Here is a 22,834-nt window from a genome sequence, read left to right as displayed (position 1 = left end):
AAGCCATAATCAAACTTTTCTCGATTAGATAATTAGTTTAGCTAGTTACCAAGTCCAAAACTCTTTGTTTTCAAGAAAAAATTTAAGTAAAAATTGATACATTAACTTAAAAATTATGTGATCCAAAGTTAGAGTATATTGTTATAAACCCTTGACCAAAATATCTTGATTAGTTATTTAGTTTTGCTACTTATGAAGTCTAGAATTCTCTATTTCTAGTAGATGATTAAAGAGAGAAAGTAATAAATTAAATTAGAAAGTTATATAATAATTTTTTGAATTAGAATCCACTCTTGGAAAACCATGATAAAAATACATTAACAAGATGTTTAGCCTAGCTAATTATAATCCCCAATTTTTTTGTTTTTAGCAAAAAAATTAAAGATAAAATTTAGTAAAATAATTCATAAAAATTTGTAATAATTTGAAGATTTAGAACACACTGTTAGAAAGTTCTAATAAAAATATATCGATTAGATATTTAGTGTAGATATTTACTATGTTTAATTTTTGTTTTGTTTTTGATAATAAATTAAAAACTAGAAATTGGAGAGTTAGAACACATCGTTAGAAAGTTGCAATAAAAATTTCTTGATTAGATAATTAGTGTATATAATTACTATGTCTAAAATTCTCTTTTTTACTATAAATGATTTTTTTTCAAAATTAGCTCAAAAATTATATGATACTTTTCATAGCTACAACACACTATTTAGAAGCTAAGATAAAAGTATAAATTAAAGGGAAAAAAATTAGCTCAAAATTTTATGTGATAATTTTTAGAGCTAAAACAAAGGTATTAAAAACCCATGATAATAATATCATACAAAAAAGAAATGCCTATAGTATTATAATCCAATAAAAAAGCCTTAGCTTCTTGAAAATGAGATTGAATGAATTAAAAAAAATGCATCGTGAAAATTCTCATGATAAATTTTTGAGTTTTCAATACTTTACCATGGTTAAGCATCTTTTTACATAAGGTTAAAGGATATGGTCCCAAAAAGAACGCATGTAAGACACCAAATGGAGGAGGAGGTCACCGCCAAGAGGGCAAGGACCACTCACGATTATGAGGCTAGTCTAAGCAGTAACCCGACTGATAAGAGTGTTTGTGCACCTAAGCTACAATATATCCCAACCCCGGATTAGTTCCAGGTGAATCCTTGGTTATTAAAAATTCTATAATTTATAACATTGCATCCTTTAGGAAATAGATAGGTTCTTAAGAAATGTTAAAATTGGCCAAGAACGGAAGGAAATCTTCAAAGAAACATTGTGTATGCAACACTTATTTACAAAATTAAGAAAAAAATGCTTCCGTTAGTCTGGATGAACTAGGAATAAATCGTTTGATCATCTTTAAAAAAGCGTATCTCAAGACCACCTCTAATTCCTTGATATATTTTTCACTTTAGGTGATGAGCCATGATGGCTGTTTGGTCACTTTTAAGTTGACCATCCTTTTGAATGATGGGTCTCTACTCCGTTTATGTCTATGCCTTTAGATATTTTATGATAATGTTTTCTTACCCTAGAGGAGTCGTCCGATTGTATAGGCAACTAGTTAGGGTGTATGGACGCTTGAACTTTTGGGTGATGTTTCTTCCACCCCAGTTTTGAATAAAGAAATGGGGATCATTTTTCATCCTTGTATAGACGTTCTTAAGACAAGATGAGTACTGGTCATAGTTGTTTAGATGAAAATATCTCATTTTAAGTTTAAAGATGTTTATTTGATAAAGAATGTTTGTAATGCTGCTTTTAAGAATTTGTTTTAAAGAAACATTGTTATGGGAAATAGAAAAGAACCATTATCATAAGTGTTAAAATAATGTGGTAGAGGAGTCGTCCGATTGTATAGGCAACTAGTTAGGGTGTATGGACGCTTGAACTTTTGGGTGATGTTTCTTCCACCCCAGTTTTGAATAAAGAAATGGGGATCGTTTTTCATCCTTGTATAGACGTTCTTAAGACAAGATGAGTACTGGTCATAGTTGTTTAGATGAAAATATCTCATTTTAAGTTTAAAGATGTTTATTTGATAAAGAATGTTTGTAATGCTGCTTTTAAGAATTTGTTTTAAAGAAACATTGTTATGGGAAATAGAAAAGAACCATTATCATAAGTGTTAAAATAATGTGGTAGTAATAAGAAAATTAAGAATCATGTGAGTGTAGGGTGGTAAGTGGGGATTGACTAAAGTTGTTGATCATGGATGGGTGGACTCGATAAATTGGGTAACTATCCATCTCCATCACATCAAGGTTTAGTAGACTTACCCATTGAAAGGGGACTCTACCAACGGTTGTGTGCTCACATATGTAGAGAAAAAAAGCATTGAAAAAGAATTTCTTACCCTTGTGTGAAGGTTATAGGACTGAAAAAGTTATAGGTCTTTTAGGTTTTTGTCGCGTTTTTGCTAGTGAGACAAGATCAGGTTTTTTTTCTAGGGTTATAAACTCAAACCGTGCTCCTAGTTGCAACTTGCTGGGTAGCTTGTGCTCACTCCTTAGTAGCCTTTCATTCTGCCTCTGCTCTAGCTTGCAAATGGGTTGAAGATTAGCCTATTGGGTTGTCTTGACCTCAGCCCTTGCTTCTTCCTCCTCTTCCTCCTCTTCCTCCTCTTGCTATGACTACATTCACTCTTCCTCCTCTTTCTGCCTTCTTCCTCCTCTTTGCTTCTCTTGCTCTGACTGCCCCTAGTTTTTTTTCTTCTTATACTCTCTTTAGTATCTTTGCTTCTCGCTTCTCTAAAGTAAGGTCATCAAGAGAATGACCTTCCTTACCCTTTGCATCATGTGTTAGGGAAAATTTCTTGGTGTAGGCTACTTAGTTGCATGTGCTACCACTTGGGTTACTTGTGGCAAAATCTTTGCATTTAGAAGAGGGCCACCGTGCTCTTCTTGCTCATCTCTTATTTACTCCGTATCCCTTCTTTCCTCCTTCTCCCTCTCCCTTTGAATCTAGAGCTCATCTTCTATTTGAAGTCTAGAAAGGGAGAAGGAGGATCCTGCAAGGGCATGCATCAAGGGTGGGAGATCACCAAATATTTCTCATGGTTGGGGAATCATCCATCAAGATTTGGTGGTGATAAAGGAGTTTCCTCAGTAAACTCAACATGAAGGTAAGGTTGTGGGTTTTTTAATGCAGGTTCTACTATCGATGAGAGGTTGTTGATATTTAAGGGCTTGGTCTACAAGAGGAGGAGGCTATGGTTTATCTATGATAGATTCCACTTGAGGTGGAGGTTGTGGGGCTTCGAGGGGTTCTTCTAGAATTTGTGGCGGTTACAGATTATCAGTGGTGGATTCCACTTGAGGTGGTTATAGGTTGTTAGTGGTGGATTCCAATTGAGGTGGAGGTTGTCGGTTATCGATGGATTTGAGATGTGGTGGAGATTACAAGCTTTTGACTATGGATTCCACATGAAATGATGACTGTGGATTTTCTATGGTATGGTGGATGACAATGCCATTAGTGTATGCCATGGTTTGGTGCTTTGCCTGCCATGGCATGCAAGAGAGGAGTGCGTGCTCAAGAGCATGACCTATAAAGTGTTTAACCATTAATTTTTTTCTAAAAATTATTAGAAATTAAAAAAATTAAAAAAAGATGAAACTTCACACACGAAACCATCAACTATGTTGTAGAAAATTACTTGGTATTACTGTGCATGTTTACAATGAAGATGACAAATTTGCTAGAAAGTTGTCAATTTTCTACCCAACGTCTATCGTTCCATCACTTAGTTTCCAACTACCATTGAGAGACAATCTCGTGCACTTGAGGCATGATACAATTGTGATCGTCTCACATTAATCACTTTAGTGGTCTTGCATTTGAGACTACTTTTGACTCAAGACTTCTTCTCTCTCTTTCCATTAAAACTATAAAGAATCAATTGAACATCTCTTACGGGGCATTGCTTCTTTTCCTCCCACCTCTGTGATGTGTACTCCTTAACTAGAGTGCCTTTAATTCATAATATGACCACTCGATTCCTTGGCTACTCTAAATTCCCAATGATCCATATGTGTCAAGTATGTGCTGCAAACGACTTAAATTCAAACCAACAAAAAATTTCACTATAGAAATTACGTGTTATGTCCACCATGTAATACATTATGTGTATATCCCATAGGCAAATTTTAAGGTGAAGATCTCATTAGAGGTTAGTTTTTCTTTTTCAAGAAGCTTAAAAAATTTGTCAAGAGATTGCCACATGCAAGCACACTTAAGTCCAAGGGCTATTTTGTTACCTTTGTAGGCGGTTATATCACACCTTTTTCTAGAAGCTGAAAGTCATTGGGACTTTGGGAATCATAGTAGTTTGAAAGTAGATGCTTTGCTTTACTACCACTCATACAAATTTTATTGGGTCTATCTTGTGTGCTTCACGATGTCTTCTTGTCCTTTGTTAGCTCAACCGCGCCACCATGGAGATTGACACTTGATATAATGCCTTCAAGTGCTCTTATGCTTTCTTACCTTATTTTTGTAGGTTTTGTATTCCAAGCATAATTAGTGTGGAGCATTAGTAACTTGTAAAGAATTCTTGAATGTGCATGAAGGGTGAACGCATGTACATTGGCCAATGGAATGTGTAGGATAGGATCCCAATTTGGGTCTTCCATGTCTCGATTAGGGGGTACACTTTGATCACAAATAAGAATACCTTGAAACCATTGCTATAGTGCTTTACTCATTGTTTATGTGGCATATGTACCTTTCGCTAAGTTGGCTTCACCTTTGTCACCCTTTCCCTTTTCACACTTTGTGCTTGCATCCTTGCCTCTAGTGGTCATTGTTGACACTTTACCGTGGCAATAATAAATGCTTGGCAAGAGGGTAATAGCACCTTCCATGCACCCTAACATACACTTTAGGGTTTTCAACTCTCTTGCCGTGTGTCATCTGACTTCAAAAGTACCCAAATTGGAACCTTTTATTTTTGGCACTCTTTATGTTCTTGCCGAACAACATCAATGATCAGAGTGTGATTGAATACCACCTTAGGGATTTATGTGTCTCACATGGGAGATGAAAAGCTACCAACCACCAAATATTCTTCTTTGATTGAACCCCAATATCGATTAGATTATAAAATAGGGATTGGAATGGCACCTTTTAACTTGGTGTTTGGACTTAATGCCATATTTCCCATAGAATTCTTCATTCCCATAGTTCATGTAGCCAAGGACATAGAGTGGATATGCCACAAGCTATCAAAAAGGTTAGATGCTCTTGAGAATCTAGATGAGACATGCTTATGATCTATTTGCAGATATCTATGCACAAAAATTATGCATGAAGGAGTTTCATGATGAACATGTAATCAATAAGGAGTTCAAAAAGGGTGACAATGTACTTGTCTACACCTTAAAACAACACTCTAAAAACTTAAAACAGCGACAAAATGGCCCAATTGTGATTCATATCATCAAGTGGTGCCATAAAACTTGCAACATTAGAGGGAGAAGAGATGCCTAATTGGATTAATGTCTGTGGCTTGAAGGAGTACCATTACCACTAACCATAGCAATGCTACAGTAGATCCATGATGCAACAGAAAGAAGGTAGCAAGCCAAGGCTCATCACAAGCTCAGGAGGAAGCTAAGTTGAGGATTTTAAAGTGCAAAAATGACACAACCACTTACAAATTCTACCACAACCTGCGACATCACCTCCTCAAATCAAAACAATTTAAACATAGAAAAATTATCTTGGAGACGTGGATGTATGCATTACAATATAGCTTTCAAATGTACGAAAAGAGCGAGCACTTGTCGACACAGGAGCTCGAGCCAATGTCGTCAAGTACTCTTCTTCCATAAAAATGTCCGATGTACAATTAATGACAAATCAAATAGAGCTCAAAGCTGCAAACCAAGGAGAGATGGTCAGCTTAGGTCAAGCTAATATATCAATCAACATTGACGTTTTTCCTTTTCATTGGAAATTTAGCTCAATATAGCAGCCAAGGCCTTGATCTTTAAGGTAATTCTTTTGTTTTAGAGACATTGACCTTTCACAACCTGACACTTCATACAATTGGATGAGTTGAAATGAGGGACTATGGGTACATTTATATGAATAGTGACCTAGAAAAGTAAGCATGCTATGCAGCCAAGGATGCCACACTTAGCATTCAAAATAATCTAGAAAATATGGAGCTTTAAAGTCACGGGTCTAGTTCCAAAGGCAACAGTTAGCAAACATATGCTCAATGCATGTGGCACACACCACTAAGTAGAAGGCAAAAAAATCAACAGATACCATGTCCAACGGATGGGTAACCACTTCAAAGTCATTAAATGCAAAAGGATACAATAATTTTGACAAGATTTGTGGCTACCAACTTCACAAGGCACATGTTACAAGTGTGGTTTAAGATCCATAAAGTACAGACATCCTAAACATACCATCTGATGCATATGCATGCTAAGAACCCAAAGGAAGACGCCTCAACAATAGTGTGTCTAATTTATTGCCACATTAAGTCTGCACCATCTATTTTGGAATACCTCTAGGCTGCTCATTTTCAGCCTCTTACCTCTCACCATCAATTACATCCTTGACATATGCTTCAATAATTGGATGATCCATCACATAACTTTAAACCTACATAGGCTATACATGTACCTTTTTAGGACTTATATTTGTAGTCTTAAGACTAAATAGAGGCAAAAATGTATCATATACATCCGGTGAACTCACATTTGTTCTTCTTGGTACATGCTAATGAACTACATCTTCCACAAAAGCAACATCTCGACTACTTAAAATATGCTTAGTTTATGGAGGATACAACCTATAACCTTAGCTTTCTAAACTATAACCAATAAATATGCACTTCACAATTTTATTTTCCAATTTCTTTTGTTGTTCTTTCTCAGGCACCAAAGTATAGGCCAAACAACCAAAGGCATTCGATTAGCCAATACATGGCTTCTTGCCATGCCAATATTCATATAGAGTAATAGATTGCAATGCCTTAGTGGTACATTTGTTTAACAAATACTTAGCACACAAGGTAGCATCAACATTAGGGAAAATATGGACCTTGCATGGTCCATATAAGAATCCCTAATTTTAAGAGATCAAAATTAATATTGTGGAGGATTAAAAAGACAAAGAAATTTATAAAGCTAGTTTTAATAAGATTTTCTACCCTTTTGTTTAGGCCATGCCAAAGATGTGGATCTAAGAAGTCCTTTTCTCTCACTACCTTTTTGAGAGTGAAGGCAAAAAAGAGATTGTGGCATTAAGTACTCCTTCCTTTCTCTTTCTGACACATCATCAAAAAGTGCATAACTAAGGGCCAAAAAGTGACTTTTTTGGAAAATTCCCCCAACTTATATACAAAAAACCAAATAAAATTGGACTTTTTATTTGATTTAAAAGTCCACTTTTTTAAGTTTCTTTTTTTCCTCCAAAGAAAACCGTGTACTCCCCTCTCCCTCTTCTCTCTCCCCCTCTCTCTCCCCTCCCCCCTCTTCTCTCTCCTCTCTCCTCTCCCCTCCCTCTCCCTCTCTCTCTCTCCCTCCCTTCCTCTTTTGCTTCCTTAGGATCAGGTGCGATGGTGCTGAACGACATCAAAAACCTTGTTCCTTCACCTCCTCTCCCCTCCCTCCCCTCCCCCTCCCCCTCTCCCTCCCTCCTTTCCTCCCTCCCTTCCTCTTTTGCTTCCTTAGATTCATGTGCGATGGTGCTCAACGACATCAAAAACCTTGTTCCTTCACCACGTACTACATACACCATAATCTTACATATTTACTTGCCTACAAAGTTTGCACTGAAGGTCGCACATGTAGGTGGGTGAGCAAAGCTCATCACAAGAATGTTGTGCCACCGGTGATACTAATGTTTACCGTTGGGTGGATGGCCATTTGTACCTGTACTATCCTATGAAATGCTTCCATCCAACATTCAATAGCCTCTTGATGTTTCTTCAATGAGTTGGGAGAGGAGAGACAAGCCTCCTAAGTTATTGCAAGTGGTTGTTCATGGGTGCAAGTGATCCTTTGCATTGGAGGATGTACCAATGTCGAGCACTTTGATGGCTGACTTTCGAAACCATGCCTATGAGAACCATACCCTAAGGAAGGGAAGGTTTGTTACTAAAGAAAAAAAAAAAGGCAAAGAAGGGTCTTTACCATTCACCATACCCCCCCCCAAAGTTAACCACCGATAGGGCGCCGCCAGTTTGGCCACATCTCTCCATTATCACCACAAGACGATCTCTCTCTCTCTCTCTCTCTCTCTCTCTCTCTCTCTCTCTCTCTCTCTCTCTCTCCTACTGCCCGGCCCCGCCCATATTCTCCCTCTCCTACTCTACCACTGCATCATCCGGCCCGGTAGGTGCCCTTGGTATCTCTGTCCACACTCCAACCCCGACGGGCCACCATAGATAGTATCCTCCCTCTCTCTCCCAAATATCTCTCTCTCTCTCTCTCTCTCTCTCTCTCTCTCTCTCTCTCTCTCTTCAACCCCGGTAGGCCGTACCCCCACCTCCTCTCGTCCTCACACCCCCCCCTCCCCCCCTTATCTACACCTAGCTCTCTCCCTCTCTCTTAGAATTAGCTATGGCAGGCCTTAGGGCAAGTATCACCTCTCCAACCCCCTATCTGTCTCATTCCCCTCCTCTCTCCCTCACCACATCCTCCCCCACTATATCCTCTCTCTACCCTATCTCTTCCCAACCCCCCTCTCTCTCTCTCCCCCCCTCTCCTCCCTTGGTGGGAACCACTCCCCCCCCCTTAACTCTTTCCCTCTCTCTTCCGCCTATTGACTAAGAATAACCCCCCCCCCCTTGCCTTGTCGTGCGCGCTGTCGCTACCCCCGCCCTCCCGGGCCTCGCTCTGTACAGTGCCGTCCGTGCGCACTCTCATCCACCACCCCCCCCCCCCCCCCCCCCCCCCTTCTCACCATCTCCCCCCCCACTCTCTCTCTCTCTCTCGCGCCCTGTCTTGTCCGCACCCTACCCGGCTCCACATCACCGCGAGCTCGTGCTCCCTGCATCACTGCCGCAACCGCACACACACACACACACACACACACACACACACACACACACACACACACACACACACACACACACACACACACACACACACACACACACACACACACACACGCCCCCCCCCCCCTCATCCCTTTTCACCATCCTCACCCCCCTCCAACCTCTTCGTCGTCTGCACCGCCAAAAACCGAAAAGAGAAAAAAAAATAGAAATAGAAATAGAAATATATATATATATATATATATACACGCTTGCACGCACATACAAACACACACATACACACTCACGCATGCGCACCCACATATACATATATACACACACATACCCACTCATACACCAATACGTACACACACGCATATACGCACTACAAATAAAAAAAAAACTAAGGATTCCACGACTACGACGACAACGAAAAAGAAGGAGGACTCAAAGCACGCGTCGCCAACAACAAAAAGGAGAAATGCGCTGAAGGCATGCCCTGGCCGACCCCGAAAAGAAGTACGCTCTACACTAACGCACCGGCAACACACCATTCGCCCCGACAACACGCAACCACGACGCCAGTTTCAGTGATTTATAGGTTATTTTCATCATTTCTTCAGTTTTCAACCAAGCCATTGTAAAAATTCCCACTTTGTAAATTTTCTCTCTCTAGGTGATGGTCACAAAGGCCCACCTAGAGATTCTCATCTTTTAATAACCTCCCAAAACAAAGCAAGGGTCAACCACACCGGGCCCACCACTTGCTTTGTCTCCCCGATTAAGCTTACCCTAATCACACAGGGATTACCATAATCCGAGCAGCCAACACCTATAAATTGACACTGAGAGGTCACTATCAGGGGGGCAGTTCATGAGAAGTCAGCACTTGGTAGAGTGTAGTGGGAAGAGTTGACACTATCACCATCATCGGGGAGGGGGCTTGTGTGTTGGGTTTGCCTTGGGAATTGCACCATGTGAAGGGAGCCACATCCACCTCTCGACTCCAATGGTCGATGCACACGCATATACACGCTCTTGATAGCAAGCTTCACAATCATTAAGTCGCCTTAGAGAACGCACCAAGTAGTTTGCACCACCTCTTCTCCCTACCTCTCTACCACCACGGCGTGCCATTGTAAATACTGCAGAAATAATTCTCCCTCACACCCCCGAGGGTTTTCATCATTTGCAAATCTCTCTCTCTCTCTCTCTCTCTCTCTCTCTCTATGTAAGTTTGCGGTGTTCATATCATATCGTGGTTTGCGTCCTAGCCGCTCAAAGCTAGGTAGAGCTGAGATCAAAGCCGCTCGTGTGCCCAAATTTGGACCTAGATCACTCTTGGCTGGACCCGTGTAAGATAGTGACGAGGGGTGACCTCCCCCCACTCACCCTGGGTGCGATCTGGCACTTAGAGCTGCGTCTCACCAAGCACTTGGAGGGGTTGTAGCACTTCGAGCACTCATGCACTGTAAGTAGACTGTTCATGATCCTGCCATCTCCTACAGCTGCTGCGCAGGAGGCACATAAACCTGTGTTATAGGCCTAATTAAAGATTGTTCACGGAGACGTGCTGGTAGCAGGTTGCATTTTGCCTTGTTTTAAACCACTTTCCCCTTTGCAGCTCGTTAAAAGGCCTGGCGACATGCTGGACAAGTAGTATGCTTTACAAAAAATGGAAATTTTCTACTTCTTTAGAGCTCTTGCAGCGTGATGACGAAGCCCTGTAACTGCTCTGGATGCTCAGTGGAACCCCCTTTTTACTTCGTTAGCGTAGTAGCCAATTTGAAATCCTTGGCCTCTCAGTAATCCACGTGGCCTTGTTGATTGAATTGAAAATACCAGTCCGTTCTCTCTCTCTCTCTCTCTCTCTCTCTCTCTCTCTCTCTCTCTCTCTCTCTCTCTCTCTCTCTCTCTCTCTCTCTCTCTCTCTCTCTCTCTCTCTCTGTGTTGACTCACACCTCGTCACTTTCTCGCTCCATCCACTGCGCACTGGCTTGCCCCACTGTGCTGCTCGCCCTCATCGCCACCGCAGAGCGCAGTGCCGTAGTCGCCTCCATCGCCGGCGAGAATGACTCTTCAAGTGAGGGCCTGAATGCCATCTCTTGGAGTGCATTGATTGTAGGATACATGCAACAGGAGTAGGGATGCAAAACTCTCGAGTGTTTTCAATGCATGCAAAGCGAGGGCCTCTCTCCATATGCAATTATCAACGTAAGTATCTTGAAGGCATGTAACTCTACACAAGATACTGATATGGGCACAAAAATTTGCGATTATATTGTTACTCAGAGGTTGTTGAAAAACGATATCATGCTTGGTACTCCCTTGGTTGATATCGCCCTCATCGCCACCGCAGAGCGTCGTAGTCGCCTCCATCGCCGGCGGTTGACTCTTGAAGTGAGGGCCCAAATGCCATCTCTTGGATGGAGTGCTTAAGAAAGCACAAATAGAACATGAGCAGCTTCCTGGCTGGAATGTCGCCTCTTGGAATGCACTGATTGCGGGATGTGCACAACAAGAGCAAGGCCAGAAAGATCTTGTTGAAGTGAAGCGAGGGGCTCTCTCCAGATGCGATTAGTTATGCATGCATCTTGAATGCATGTGGCTCTACGAGAGATGATTGACTCTTCAAGTGAGGGCCCAAATGCCATCTCTTGGAGTGCATTGATTGTGGGATACACGCAACAGGAGTAGGGCTACAAAACTCTCGACTGTCTTCAATGGATGCAAAGCGAGGGCCTCTCTCCAGATGCAATTATCAACGTATGTATCTTGAAGGCATGTAACTCTACACACGATATTGTTATGGGCACAAAAATTAGCAATAATATTGTTACTCAGAGGTTGTTGAAAAACGATATCATGCTTGGTACTCCCTTGGTCGATATCGCCCTCATCGCCACCGCACAGCGCAGTGCCGTAGTTGCCTCCATCGCCAGCGGCGGCTGACTCTTGAAGTGAGGGCCCAAATGCCATCTCTTGGAGTGCATTGATTGTGGGATACACGCAATAGGAGTAGGGCTGCAAAACCCTCGACTGTTTTCAATGGATGCAAAGCGAGGGCCTCTCTCCAGATGCAATTATCAACGTATGGTATCTTGAAGGCATGCAACTCTACACAAGATACTGATATGGACACAAAATTAGCAATTATATTGTTACTCAGAGGTTGTTGAAAAACGATATCATGCTTGGTACTCCCTTGGTTGATATGTAAGCCAAATGTGGAATGCTTAAGAAAGCACAAATAGAACTTGAGCAACTTCTTGGTTGGAATGTTGCCTCTTGGAATGCACTGATTGCGGGATGTGCACAACAAGAGCAAGGCCAGAAAGATCTTGTTGAAGTGAAGCGAGGGGATCTCTCTAAATGCGATCAGTTATGCATGCATAACTGATTGCGGGATGTGCACAACAAGAGCAAGGCCAGAAAGATCTTGTTGAAGTGAAGCGAGGGGATCTCTCCAAATGCGATCAGTTATGCATGCATCTTGAACGCATGTGGCTCTACGAGAGATGCTGATATGGGCACAAAGACTCACCATTATGTTGTTAGTTAGAGGCTATTGAAAAAGGATGTCATGTTTGACACTGCATACATGGTGCACTTGAGAAAGCACAAAAAGACGTGCTTGAGGAGCTTCCTGTCCGTAATGTTACCTCTGGGAATGCACTGATTGCAAAATGTGCACAACAAGAGCAGGCTGTTGAAAAATAATGTCTTGCTTGTCCGACTGGTTGATGCCAAATCTGGTGCGCTTGAGAAAGCACAAAGAGTGCTTGAGCAGCTTTTTGGACGGAATGTCGCCTCTTGGAATGCACTAATTGCGAGATGTGTGCAACAAGAGTAGGGCTAGAAAGTTGTCGTTGAAGAGAAGCGAGGAGCTCTCCCCGGATGCAATTAGTTACGCATGCATCTTGAAGGTATGTGGCTCTATGCAAGATGCTGATATAGGCACAAAGTTCCACCATTATGATTGTTTGTTAGAAGCTGTTGCAAAAGGATGTCGTGCTTGGCACTGCCGTGGTTGATATGTATGCCAAATGTGGGCTGCGTGAGAAAGCACAAAAAGTGCTTGAGCAGCTTATTGGCCAAAACGTCGCCTCTTGGAATGCACTGATTGCGGGATGCACACAACAACGGTAGGGCCAGAAATCTCTTGTTGAAGCGAAGCGAGGGACTAGCTCCAGATGCAATCAGCTACACATGTATCTTGAAGACATGTTGCTCTGTGCAAGATGGCACTGAAATAGGCACAAAGATTCACCATTGTATTGTTACTCAGAGGCTATTGAAAAAGAATGTCGTGCTTGGCACTGCCTAATGTGGTTAATGTGCTTCAAAAAGCACAGAAAGTGGTTGGAGCAGTTTTTTGTCTAGAATGTGGCATCTTGGAATGCTCTGATTGCGGGATGTGTACAATAGGAACATGGACAAACTTCTCTAGGTTGTTTTCAACGTATACAAAGCTCCAATTCAGTCACTTATACTTTCGTCTTGAAGGCATGTGGCTCTACACAAGTGCTCGAGGAGATTCGTGTCCTGAGTGTGGACTCTTGGAATGCACTGATTTCATGATTTGCTCCACAAGGGCAGGGCCAAAAATCTCTATTTTGTTTTGAGCAGCCTCTATCCAGATGCAATCACGTACGCAAGAAGCTGATATGGGCACAAAAATTCACAATTGTATTGTTGGTCAGAGGCTGTTGGAAAAAGATGTTGTGCTTGGTGCTGCCTTCCAAATGTGGTGCGCTTGAGAGAGCACAAAAAGTGGTTGAGGAGCTTTTCGGCCGGAATGTCATCTCTTAGAATGCACTGATTGCAGGATACGCAAGACAGAAAGCTCTTGGCTATTGTCAGCAATGCATCTGTCCAAATTCAGTCTGAATGTGACCTTCTACAAGTAATTGACATGGTTGAGAGAATAAATGAGGCCATACCTCGTCCGGGGCTCTTGGGGAAGTATGTCATGCTCTAGGATGCTTTCAACAGACGCAAAGCAAGTGTATCTCTCTAGATTTGGTCACCTATACTTTCTTCTTGAAGGATATGCTTACATCTTGAAGGCATCTTGCTCTATGCAAGAGCTCGAGGAGCTTCGTTTCGGAGTGTGGACTCTTGGAATGCACTAATTCCAAGATTTTCCTTGTGCAGCGTGCTTTGCATTGTCTTGGTCGATATATATGCAAAGCGAGGGCCTCTTTCCACATGCAATCACCGACGTATGTATCTTGAAGGCATGTGACTCTGCACAAGATACTGATATGGGCACAAAAATTCGCAATTAAATTGTTAGCCAGAGGTTGTTGAAAAAGGATGTCATGCTTGGCACTGCCTTGGTTGATATGTAAGCCAAATGTGGAGTGCTTAAGAAAGCACAAAAAGAACTTGAGCAGCTTCCTGGCCAGAATGTCGCCTCTTGAGAGATGTGTGCAACAAGAGCACAACCAAAAAGGTCTTGTTGAAGCGAAGTGAGGGGCTCTCTCTAGATGCAGTTAGTTACGAATGCATCTTGAAGGAATGTGTCTCTACACAAGATGCCGATATGGGCATATGTACGTTTTGGTGTTCATATGTATGTTGTGGTGCTCTTGGTCAAGCTGTATGCCAAATGAGGGACACCATGGAGCCCTGGGCTGTTTCCAACAGATGCAAAGTGAGGGCAATTCTCCAAATGCAATCATCTATGCTTTTGTCTTGAAGGCATGTGACACTTCCTTGATGTCTGGAATGTCGTATCTTCAAGTGCATCTGATTGCGGGATATGCCCAACAGTGGACAGGACCAGGGAGCTCTGGCTAGCTGGCTATTTTCAAGATGCAAAGCGAAGACATTTCTCTTGATGTAATCACCTATGCTTGCATCTTGAAAGCATGTGGCACTACGTAGGAGCAATGATCACATATGCGAAATGTGTTGTTCTTGGGAAAGCACCAAAGAGTGCTTGAGGAGCTTTCTGTCCTGAATGTTGTTGATGATATTTTTAGTTAAGGGCTGTTGAAAAAAGAAGTCATGCTTGTATGCTTTTCGGCGGTGCTACGCCATGGTCCTCTGGTTTTCTTCTATTATTACCTTGCGGCTACCTGCACCCACCTTGGAAGTGGGAAGAAAATCGCACAAAAAGGACAGTTTTCTCACATGCATTTGTGCTTTTTCGGCTCTAGATCGGCATGCAATGTTGCAACTAAAATGATGCATGCTTCCTTTGCAGTTCCTTGCCAGTGGGGATGGAAGTGGCAGAGGGTCGTTTCCAATCCTTCTTGACCCTGGTAATAGCTTGGATCACCCAGGGCTTCTTAATGAGCTTCAGACTCAACTTCAGAGCTGTACAGATGTGCGTAATTACTTAGCTACAAAAGCACTTTAGAAGTTCATATTACAAAATGATCAGGTCCCAAATATTACATCGGTAAATTTCTTGATTTGCATGCATGCGTCCTTTGGGAATATTGCCCAAGCTAATCAAATTTTCAGAATTTTAGAAAAAACTGCTGCATCTCCCTAGGGTGACATTATTTCTACCCATCTTTGAAAACGACCAAGCTGTTGCTCTTCATCATGATCAGATGCTCATCTCAGGAGTATTGGCAGATGATCTTTATATGTAACAGTTCTTAAAGCATGCTTTACTGCTGGAATCCCTTCAGAGACTGGCATGCAAGTGCATGCTCATATTGTCAAGAATGGTTTTGAGTCAGATGGTTTTGTTGGTGGTGCGCTAGTTGACATGTCTCTGATGGCCTAAAAGCTTAATGTTGCCCTGTTGCTCAGTAGATTGCCACACAGAAATATTGTAACATGGACTACACTGATCACTGGGTATACACATCATGGTCAACCAGATGAAGCACTTCATTGCACAAATCAAATGGAGTGCGAGGGTCTTCAATTGGATGAAGTCACCTTTGTTGCGACGTCAAAGAAGAGCAAGGCAAATGGGTACATGGCCAAGTTATTGGGAGGGGCCTAGGTATCAACCCATTTATTGGCAGCTCCCTTGTTGACATGTACGGCAAGTGCGGCAACATGGAGGTGGCTCGTGCAGTATTTCATAGACTGCCTTACCAAGATCATGTGTCACGGAGTGCCTTGATTGCCGGTTATGCACATAATAGACAGGGTGAGGAGGCTCTTCAGCTATTTGAAGGGATGGTGCAGAGAGGAATAGTGTCACATAGGGTTACATTCATTTCTTTGACAAAGGCTTGTACCAACCTTGTTGCTTTAAAACATGGAGTCGATTCATGAACAAGTAACCGACAAAGGGCATAAATGTGATTTCCATATATGTACCACATTTATAAATATATACCCAAGTTGCAGGAGTCTAGAGGATGCTCACATGCTATTGCAACGGTTGCCAGTGATAAATGTTGTTACCTTGAGTGCAATAATTATTGGATGTGCTCTTATAAGAGGGTAAATGGCCCCCTACCACTGTAAAAGAGCCCTCTCGGCTCTTCCATACCAAACCTTGGTGACACAGCTTCAAGCTTTGCCATATCCACTCCGCCTCCACTATCATGTTTGTTCATAGCAATGCGGTCATACGGAAGGTTAAATGAAACTTGCGTGCATCAACAATAATTGCACGATGAGTAAGCATTACCATTTTTTGATTTTTGACACTGAGAACGCAGTTAAGGAACGCATTGAAAATTGCACGCTGTCATGGGAATGGCACGTTCCCTGGTAATATGAAAATTGGGGAAGATTGTGCAAACTCCCCAATGCAAGGAGACTTGCATGTTTTTTTTTTTGAAACATACAAATGGAACAACAAACAATAACATTGACGTCTTGTATGATCATGAACATTGAGTTTGACAAAACTCTTAACACCCCTTGTGGTTTTTGGCGAGGTAGCCCTTTGAAGCATTACGACCAGTAACCAATTTTTGTGGAGGTACACCACTGAACCACGACGATCGATATCCCAAACACTCTCAGATAAAAAAATCTAACACTCTTTCATGAAATCTCTCTCTCTCTCTCTCTCTCTCTCTCTCTCTCTTTTCTCCCTCATTGTAGTGTGCAGTGCGTAGGAGCAGATACGAAGATGACATTCTGAAGCAGATTAATACTTCTAGTTCTGTCTTGACACATTTATTGCGAGAGAGAGAGAGAGAGAGAGAGAGAGAGAGAGAGAGAGAGAGAGAGAGAGAGAGAGAGAGAGAGAGAGAGAGAGAGAGAGAGAGAGAGAGCGTTCCAAGAGATGACATTCTGGACAGCAAGCTCGTCGAGCACTTTTTTGAGCTTCGTAAGTATTTGGCATACATGTCAACCAAGCCATTTCCAAGCACAACGTGTTTTTTCAATAGCCTTTTCCTATATCAACGTCCGCATAATGCCACATGCCTTTAAGATGCAAGTGTTGGTGATTGCACTTGGTGAGATGCCATCTCTTTTTATTTTCCGAAAACAGCCCCGAGCTTCTTGATCCTGTCTCTATTGGGCATATTCTACAACAATCAATGCACTCCAAGAGACGACCTACCGGACAAGTAGAGAAGCTTCCAAAGCAAGTTTTGTGCTTTGTGAAGTACACCACATCATGAATTTTTGTGTCCGTATCAGCATCTTCTGTAGATTTTGTATTCTTTACTCATTACTGAGAACATAGTGAAACGAACACATTGAAAATTGCACGTTGCCGTGGGAATGGCACGTTTCCTCGTATTTCAAAATTGGGGAGGACTGTGCAAACTCCTCCATGCAAGGAGACTTGCATGTTTTCTTTTTCTTCCAAACATAAAAAGGGGACAACATTTAAAAAGGAATATATTTTAAACGATCCGTACCACTTTATATAACTTCTGACCCTTCCTACGGTTCTTTTGCGAGGTACATGACTCAAAATTGTTGCATCAAATCGTAACGCACTTCAGACAATACCAATTAGGAAACAACAAAACTTGCTTTGATGAAAGGTAACAAGCTCTCTCTCTCTCTCTCTCTCTCTTTCCATTTTCTTCTCCAAAAATATATACACTTGTTGAACCTTCGAATGACGCAACTATGCTCACACAAATAACAAGAATGCAAAAAATAAAGCGACATTGAATCAAAGAATTAATAAAATTTAATAGCTAAGGACATATTTAAACATATCAAAATTGAGACACCAAGATCGTGGCATTGTAAACACAAGAAACAAGAATATAGAAGAGAAAAGCTAGAGAGAGAGAGAGAGAGAGAGAGAGAGAGAGAGAGAGAGATATTGTGCTTTGTTTTCCACAAATCCTATTACCTTAAGGTGACAACCTCACTTTGATCAATACAAATGTAACTAACTAAGCACTCTAGTTAGAGTGCAGCGAAGACTCAGAACCCCTGCATCCACTAGGGGGAACGGGGCTCTTATTATATAGGGAACCCTTCACAAAAGCCGAAGCCCCCGTTTAATCTCGAGACCTATAAATTGGCCTTCATTTCAATCTTACGCTTTGGCGCTCATTTGATGCTGCTGCAAGGTTTTCAACTCGCAACCGAGCGTCAGATCAGCGCTTTGCTAGTTACAGCTTCGAAGAAAAGGCTATGGCGGACTATTCTGTATTGTCCGCAGCACCTCCAATTCATCTTATCGTTTACCATCTCCCTCCTCCCCCTCCTGGTTGCCTCTACGCCTTCACAAGTACCTCGTACAACAATAATGAGGGCCCGTTGCCCCTGCAGATCATGCCCCTTGGCATGGCCCAACCTTTCGTCCCCTTCTGCCAATTTCTCCCACCTTTTCACCCTTACAATCAAGAAGACAACAGCAACATAGCTTCTTCGAAGCTCTCAACGACGTCGTCCAACTCGAAGAGCTTCGGAGATAGAGCAGACGTAGATGCTATCCACCAGCTCGATCGGCGCCTTATTTGCAATGGAGCTTCTGCGGCGGCCTGTGAAGCGAACACCGACCTCCTGAGTGGCTTTGGAAACGATTCTAACACCGTAGATTGTAACCAGTTTCCTGCAGCTCCCTCGTACGACGAGATCTTTGTTTCTAATTCTTTGTCAAATGCAGATAGCTTTGGCATTGAAGAATCTCAACATAATCGGCTCACTAGCCGCTTATCAGAACAGACGTGTCGGCCGGATTCTGCTGACATTCCAAAACCTTCAAGGTTTTGGTGCACGAAGGAAACGGGATTTGTCCATCCTCGGTTTCCTGAGGAACTCGACAAATCTGTAGTTAAGTGGGGGGAAAGCACATCATCTTCCTCCAGCTCCGGCATGACTGATCTTGGTGAGTTTTCCTTGCAATGCCGTTTCGATTGACTGGGTTAAGCTTCTTTATGAATATTGCTATGTCTGGAGTTCCATTTTTCTGGAGATCAACAGAAATTAGCCGATATCTAATCTATTTTTTAAAGTACTGTTTGACTATATTTCTCCCCTATGGCTTTCCAGAAAAATCTAAGCTGCGTTTTGTTTTATGTGATGGACAGATGCGGCTATTGCACAAAATAAACGATTCAATAAGACTCCGTCCTTTCGAGTAAGTTTCACAGTTTGTAGCAGACGTTTCTAGACGTTTGTAGCAGTTTGGTGTCGATGCTAATCGCTACAAATGGACAAATGCTCCAGGACAAGAAGTACGTAAGGACGAATTCACGGAATGGCTGTCTGTGGGAAAGCGGCAGCAGGGTGGATGGAGTTCCGGAATCATCAGCAGGCAGCAGCTGCGACCGGCCTGCAGCCAATTATATACCGAAGCGAACTTCGACAAAGGTGCATCGTATGCAAGATTGATCTTGAAGTGTTTGTCGCGCTTCAACAGTGATGCTAATGTTTTCTGTATTGAATGTTCTAGCAAGTATGGCGTGTACGAGAAAAGCCCAAAGAACTTGCCTGTGCAGCAACGGACTCGGCACAAAACTACATGTAAGGTTCTAGAATTAGGATGAAGGACTTCTACCAATCAGATAAATACTAACACTATCTAGCGAATGTATTTTGTCCAGTATGCCAGCGGGAAAGGACAGTGATCCGAACGTAGGTGACATGGTCAAACTGATGCGGAGTTTTTCGTTTGGCTTGAGAAGCTGAAGATAAGGTACACTACCCAAAGCTTGCTGGCAGCTGCAAAAAGGATTCACGACAGCTCACGTTAATCAAGATTCATTAACCATCGGACTTTGATTGACAGAAATATCTGCGGTCATCAGGTTCTCTTATGTCGACATCTGTTGCAGAAAAGCTCTGTCAGAAGATCGGCAGGGATATTAAGCTTGCGAGTGGAGCTATTCTATCCATTAAACATTCATTCAGTGCCCATCTCCAAGCTGTTGGCCGGAACCAGCTATGCTATAGGATAATTAGCATTAGGATTAGCATTCTTCGTTAGGTTAGTCTAAATAACTAGTACATTAATTCTAGGTTTTCTGCTATACCTTAGGAACATGTTCCTGTATAGTTTACATCACCGTTAAATTCTTTGAACGGCAGGGTAATGGTAAAGCAAACGCGTTGACATTTTAAACTTAACTTCAAATATTTTAATTTAGATGCAACAAATTTTAACCAGCACTGATAATGTGTTGCGGGTTAACCACTATAAGTGGCATGCTTGTCAATACCGATAAAACCTTATTGGCTCAATAACGATAAAACCTTAATGTGTGCGAACTCGGACTTAGATGGGACTTGTTTTTGTCAAGTTTGCCGGTGCAGCATGATTGCTTGCTCATACAATTTTTCTGCCGCATGTTTGATGAGAACAAAGATACCATAGAACATTTTTGTTTGTTGTAAAAGCCATATTTCAAAAGGTTTTCTATATAACGTGGAAACAAACCATCCAGTGATTGTGATTGCATTACTTGAGACACAACGTTTAGTCGTTAGAATGCCACAACTATATATTGCTAAACTTTTAAGTTATGGAGCTTTTCATTTTACAAATTGAAGTGTTCTGTTGGATTCTTACTTGCTGTTGTTGACAACTCTCCGATTGAGGTCCACTTCATGACAACCAGAAAAAGATTCGACCAACCTACTTTCAAAAGAAATCAAGATGCAATAAGCGCCCCCCCCCCCCCCCCCCCCCCCCCCCCCTCTCTCTCTCTCTCTCTCTCTCTCTCTCTCTCTCTCTCTCTCTCTCTCTCTTTGAGGTCTCTTGGGATAGTTTCCCATGACGTTAAAAATTCTCTCTCTCTCTCTCTCTCTCTCTCATATCATGTAGTAATTCCATCCCACTCTGTTAATTTAACCAAAATCAAATGGGCACGATATTTTTAAGTAAAGTGTGAAACAAAAAATTATGTGGATTCCTTACTATATTTGAAAAGGGGGGGGGGGGGGGGGGGGGGGGGGGGGGGGGGGGGGTGATTATTCATTTTGGATCTCAGTGAACACGACAATTTCTTTAAGACCTATTGATTATTTCATTTATTCTTGTTTAATTAGACGAATCCCATTATGGACACTGCTTCCTGCCAACATGCTTGTCCCACTTTGGAGCCTTCTTGGCCTAAAAAACCCCATCAACCAGACACCTTTTCTATCACTTGCCTGTCCAGGACTTTGGCACCTACTTTAACACTTGGTCCTGCACCATTATACACCCTTAACCTTGCATAACACACTTCCTAGCTTCGAACAACTTTGGCTGCAGCAACGCGTGTAAAACCTACTGGGTGTCACTCATTGACAGAGCTCATTGGACACAAAGGTGAGCCCCCCCCCCCCCCCGGCAAGGCCAGGGAGTCACGGACTTGGCCAGGGGCCAGGCTACGCAGTGTGGACAAGGGGATCCGTCTACGGCAAGAGGCTAGGAGCCTGCTTTTATATTGGTAGGTTGGGAGGAGGATCCTAAGTCTAGTCACCTTGGCCTTTACACTGGTATCAAGAGCCACCCTTTTTTGGGACACACAGGCGTGGAGAGTTATACTCTTTGCATGTCATGCAAGCCACAAGAAGCCGACAAGCAGGCATGGCCGCTTAGCAAGGGGCGTCGAGGTCGCTAGCATCACGGGATCCGACCCTATCGAAGGGGGTGAGTAGAAGCGAGGTCGACCAAAGCGGGAGCTCTTGGGCTGGGCAGCTGCGTGCGGACCTGTTGAGCCGAACCCGTCACAGGAGTCGTAGGTTTTGAGCACCATAGTGGTCGATTTTCTTAATTATTGGATTCTCACTTTGCTTTTTTAGCACATTTTGTTATTTTCTTTGATTTTTCAATAAACATGTAAAAAATTAATGATAAATAGCAAAGAAGCTCAGATGGAAAAACGGAGGACACGGTGGTGATCAGAACGACAAGGCGGACAAGCACAAAATTTTTCAATGAAATCGAAAGATGGAAGCGGGAAGCCTAAATTAGGCGGCCATACCTACTTTTGCAGAATGAGCTACAGGAATCCAATCGGGGAAATTTTGGAGGCTAACAAAGATTTCACGGCCTTGTAGGACTAATGGGGGAATCCGGGGAAAAATGGTTCGGGAAGTCGGGGTATAAATATCCCAGCTAGGCTAAAACAACCTCATTTCCACTTGTCACCTTTGCAGAGAGAGCTTTTCGACCTCTTTCGCGCATACTTTCCGGAGTCTACAGTTGCCCGTTTTTAGCGCCGTCTCACACGAGACATGAGGGGTAAGTTCTTTACTCATCAATGATCCATTTTGTATGGCCGATAGCTAGTCTAAACCCCTAGAATCCGAGCAGTGCACGAAGACGTACAACCAAAAACTAACCATAGCGGCCTGTCAGCTCGACCAAATCAGATGGGATTGAGCTGTAGCATGCCCTGACATAATAGAACCTTTCTATATCATCAGTTGACCATTCGGCAGGGGTCGAGGGGGTCCCAGTAGAAAAGCTAAGTTTTTGACAGATGTCAG

The 22,834-nt window shown here is 42.4% G+C and overlaps 1 protein-coding gene across 1 annotated transcript; it reads left to right on the top strand.

Annotated features, from left to right (window-relative positions):
• The first annotated feature begins 18,421 nt into the window (after window positions 1-18,421).
• On the top strand, window positions 18,422-20,625 carry LOC147428456 (uncharacterized). Its single transcript, XM_086497090.1, has 7 exons — window positions 18,422-19,241; window positions 19,444-19,493; window positions 19,583-19,726; window positions 19,809-19,879; window positions 19,960-19,994; window positions 20,038-20,051; window positions 20,145-20,625. The coding sequence occupies exons 1-7, from the start codon at window positions 18,545-18,547 to the stop codon at window positions 20,340-20,342; spliced, it is 1,209 nt and encodes a 402-aa protein (XP_086353216.1). The 5' UTR covers window positions 18,422-18,544; the 3' UTR covers window positions 20,343-20,625.
• The last annotated feature ends 2,209 nt before the right edge of the window (window positions 20,626-22,834 follow it).

This window comes from Adiantum capillus-veneris, chromosome 23 (genome assembly GCF_014529385.1).
Source record: "Adiantum capillus-veneris isolate H3 chromosome 23, ASM1452938v2, whole genome shotgun sequence".
Classification (NCBI taxonomy): domain Eukaryota; kingdom Viridiplantae; phylum Streptophyta; class Polypodiopsida; order Polypodiales; family Pteridaceae; genus Adiantum; species Adiantum capillus-veneris.
Note: the sequence above shows the minus strand (reverse complement) of the source record. Positions and strands in the feature narration are given on the sequence as shown.